Here is a 4,449-nt window from a genome sequence, read left to right on the forward strand (position 1 = left end):
TCCCTACACAGCTAAACACGGGCAGGACTTTGTCATCCCTCAAGGCTTGATCCGAGTTGCTGTAAATTCACCTGTTCAGCATCCTCTGGTCTTGGTAGGAGCTGGTCCAAACCCTCCGTGGGAAGCTCACCACCTCCTACAGCGTGGTCTTGCAAGTACCCCGAGACCCCACATTTGGGGCCAAATATGAAGGAAGTGGGTGACTCCCTTGATCATTTGCAGTCAGATGCTTTGCCCAGGCAGAGCAAAGCCTTGGGGGGGTTATAGTGGGATTTCTGTGGGTCCTCACTTACATATGGGGAAGGTTTTGTTAAGCAATCAAGTGTTTCTTTACTAATCTCAGTATACACACAGTGTATTTTCTGTATAAGATGCATATTGATGATGCTCAATACCATGCATAAATATTTTCTTCCTGCTGTAGCTCTGAATTTGGACACCATGCTCTGGAGTGTAACCTCCACTGTAACTGCCCCGAGAAAGCCTACAACCCCATCTGCGGCTCTAATGCCATCGAATACATCTCGCCCTGTTCCGCCAGCTGCAGGGTTGTAAATATCGACGCCGACAACTCGGTCCTGGTGAGTCATTCCCACTGAGCTAGAGTGCTGGCTGGGGATGGCTAATGAGGGATGACCAATGCAGAGCTCAAGTCTGGCAATTAAGTTTTCTGATGTTTGTTAGTGTTGGACAAGCTCTCCGTGACCCTGTGGGGTGAGCAAGGGAAGGTCGAGAACAGCCCTTGCCAGTACAGGTCCTTGGCCAAGGCAGCAAGCAGGAACTTTTTAGGTACCTGACTTCTTAGGATGTTAAGTTGTCCTTCTCCATCCACTGCTCCACGCCAGGTCAGATTTTGCTCCACAAAACCCAACTTCAGTATCTCCCTTGCTACCCAGCAGCTTGAGTGGACTTTTTGCATGGAGGATGCAAGGACCTTCTGCTTTCCCTTCCCACCTAAACGATGACCAGCAAGGTCACCTTTCTTAGTGATGTTTCCTGTGGTGGGACAGGAGGATGTGAAGTATGGGAAGGACTAATCACAGCACCTGGGATCACCCCAAATCCATGAATAATCTTGTATTCAAGGGATACTTTCTCCAAGGGGTGAGTCAGCCCACCTCCAGGCTCCTGCTGTGAATTACCCCATCCATGTTCCTTGAACCGGGACCTACAGGCTCCCAGTTTGGGCATCACATGCTTGAAGCTCTCCAAAACTGGATGGAGTCTGATGACCTCCATGGTCCCTTCCAACTCAAGCTATTCTATGATTCTATTTCCAGTTTTTCCAGAGCTGTGAAAGCAAAATATCGATGCGGGGGGTACACATTGTCACATACCTTGATGTCTTGCAGCAGCTATCGCCCAGACTGCTCACCCGATACTACTTGCTTGGGCTTGACCTAAAACACTGCTCAAAGCCTAGAATGAGCTGTTTATTTGTTTATTTTTGCTGAACATCGTATGCTCTGGGCAAGCCAAGCCTGGAGGGACCATTGCCCCAGGGCGCACAGCACTGACATTTACCTGACTTTCACTTCATGCTCTGGGAGGCTCCCGTCAGAACAATGTTATTCCACCTTTCAGCCTGCAGATTTGCAGGTTAAAAAGTCACGATCTAGTTGCAAGGTACATCCTCTCTGTAAGCACCACTTGTCAAGCCAAGCGTCTCCATGCGAGGATAATTCAGTGGGAGAGCCCTGATGCGGGGGCTAGAGAAATGGGTTTTGCTCTTGGCTTTCCCTTCGTTTGCAGACCTGGCCAGGTTATTTTGCTGCCATGTGCTTCTCTTGCCTGTGCTGCTCCCTGTATGTCATGGAAACCCCAGCAGGTCCAAGTTTTCCCAGTGCCAGTTGTCTGTTGGGTCTTCAGGCAATACAGTTCAACAAATAGTGAGGAAATCTTGGCCAATTCACAACCCAACCTGAAAAATGTTAGCAGTCCATACAGGGTGAGTCGTTTTCCTCTGTGTTCTTGGCACAGGATATGATGGCAGCATGGGACTGCCTGGGCACTTTGAAGCAGCATTTTGTTAATTAACAACGCTTCATTTTAATAACAATGATGTTTTCTGCCAAAGCTTGGTCCCAAATGTGCTTTTCTGCATCCCCGTGCCTGCCTCTTGTACAGCAGATCCTTTCCAACTGCTGCTTCCTCCCCAAAGATGCCTCCAGCCCTTTGACATCCCGTGTTCCTGAACACAACCCACTCCTGCACTCATTAAACGTCTCATTATGTGTAGCCACACGCTACAGCAAAGTCCGGGCTCCCTTGATGCTCCTGTGCAAATGCTACTTTGTAAAGCCAGCGTTAGCTCTTCCTTTAGCGCTGAGATAATTTGCTGAACCTTCTTTCCACCTATTGATGCATCTTGACCCAATTTAAGGTGTGTGAGAGCTTCTTCCGCGCAGGGACTATCTCAGGATGTTGTTATAAAATGCCAAACCATGTGCCAGCACATCATAGCCGGAGCACGTGGCATCTCCCTGGGATGGGGGAGCTCATGGCACGCAGTGATGTGGCTGCAGATACGGAGCTCTGCTCTGCTATCCTGCTGGACCAGGAGCTGAGCTCAGGTATCTGCAGAGTCAGACACTCAGTCCCTCTCTGGTTTTGGGTATTACCTGGTGCAGGAAAGGAAAAACGAGACTCTTGCATTTCATGGCATCCCTCTACCTCCTGCTTTCTCTGCTCTTTTACATTTTTCTTACTATTTTCAGCCGCTCTTTGCCAATACAGGGGCCTGCTGCCTAATGCATTTCATGTCCCAAACATCCTAGAAACCCTCCCAACGTGCAGAAAAACCTGCAATTTTCTGCTCAGCTTTGCCCAGAGGAGGTTTGCACAGTGCAATCTTGGCTTTAACACTCTCGTTGGAAAGCTCTTGTACACTGAAAGCAATTGGCTCTTCGCATCACCCGATGTCCCCAAATTTCACGGGCAACAGCAGGAGCCTGCAAACTGTGCCCAAGAGCAGGACCTTGCAGGGACAACCTTTTTGTGCTTTTCTGTTTGTTCAGGTCCAGAGTGATCTGTTGAAATGAGGTGGCCATGGGGCTCCTGGGACTGCGGGAATTTCCATGCCATGGGGCTCCTGGGGTCTGAGCCCCGCTCTGCTTTCATCGTGCGTGGCCATGGGTGGGAGCAGCGACCTTTGCTGGGTCAACACACACCCCAAAATTTGGGATGCTGGAAGGTCCCAGCTGGGGGGGAAAAAAAAAGTAGAAATAAGACAACATCAGGCAGAGTTTGACGTGAGCAGCTTTCTCTCTTAAGAAAACAGTTGTTAAATGGTACTGTTGGGGATGTTTGACGCACAGTCCCAAAAACCCCGGGGATGGCTGCCTGTCCCTGCATGGAAACCACATGGTTGTTGTCCTCTCCCCACTTCGCTGGGTGGTTTTCCCCAGCCCCGGTGCTGCGTCAGCCTCGTGGCACTGCTGCCCAGATGATGCATCTCACGGAGACGGGCCACTGGCAGCTTTGTGGCTTGTCACCACTGCTCAGAGGTTTTTGCAGACAGAGTGATGCTCCCTCCTCTAAGATCCTCCAACATTTTGAATGAAAGGGGCAGAGCCCTGCTTTGTGCCTCCATTGTGTGCATCTCCAGCCCTTTGTCTGTGTTTGGCTTTGCACGAGTCCCCTTGATGTTGTGACTCCGATTCTCTGTCAAAGGTGGCGGTCACACAGATCGAGCAAGTTTAAATTTATCTAATTGCGTTTTTGTTAACTGCTCTGGCCCAAATTAATCTCAGCTATTGCAGGTACTTATCTGTGACGGGTCCTCCGGAGACCCACCTCTCCCTCCGTGGCTGCAGAAGGAGCCCAGATGATGTGTTTGGTTTAGTTCATTTCAGATGGCTGAAGAAGATAAATCCCTTAATTTAAAATATTAAATCCTCTTTCTTAGAGGTGGGAGGAGGGATTGTGTCCCCTTTCATGCCAAATCTCTCCCAGCGCTCTGAGCCAGCAGCAGATCCATGTAGGTGTCTTTTATGGGCATCAGCCGTGCCACTTCCTCCATTTTATTTAAAGGTTTCTTACCAAAAAAAGTCATTTCTTGTTTTCAAAAAGAGAATTGTTGCTAAAATCTGGAGAAAAAGAAAAAAAAAATCCATATCCCTTGCCCTGAGGCATCCTTCCTGTGCTAGCACTGTGCTGGTTATTTATGACCCTCTCTCAAAGGTGAGGTTTTGCATTTTCCCCTAGCACGTGTTTTCTCATTTAATACTCCCCGGAGCTTGGACCCTGGCTTTGGTTGCCAGCTCTGCTCTACACACAGCAGGAGACAAGCTGGGTACCAGTGCTGGAGTCCAGGCTGCTCCCCTGGAGATTTCCTCCAAAAGATGTAACACAGGCCAGTAAGCTCACATCAGGCTCAAAGGTTTTATCAGCTGTGGGGGAGATTTTTCCATGCCAAGGGTCCAGATTTATGCAGGATGCCAAAGCGTT

At 49.3% G+C, this 4,449-nt stretch overlaps 1 protein-coding gene across 1 annotated transcript in view; it reads left to right on the forward strand.

The window, feature by feature from the left end:
- LOC104464125 (solute carrier organic anion transporter family member 2B1-like) overlaps positions 1-4,449 on the forward strand; it is a gene marked incomplete at its 5' end in the record, with an annotated part of 12,597 nt that overhangs the window by 2,558 nt on the left and 5,590 nt on the right. The window contains one exon of the mRNA XM_010076758.1: positions 425-581. Within this exon, the coding sequence (XP_010075060.1) occupies positions 425-581 (157 nt within the window). The remainder of the gene's footprint in view (positions 1-424; positions 582-4,449) is intronic.

The sequence above is a fragment of the Pterocles gutturalis genome, unplaced genomic scaffold, assembly GCF_000699245.1.
Source record: "Pterocles gutturalis isolate BGI_N339 unplaced genomic scaffold, ASM69924v1 scaffold2033, whole genome shotgun sequence".
Classification (NCBI taxonomy): Eukaryota; Metazoa; Chordata; class Aves; order Pterocliformes; family Pteroclidae; genus Pterocles; species Pterocles gutturalis.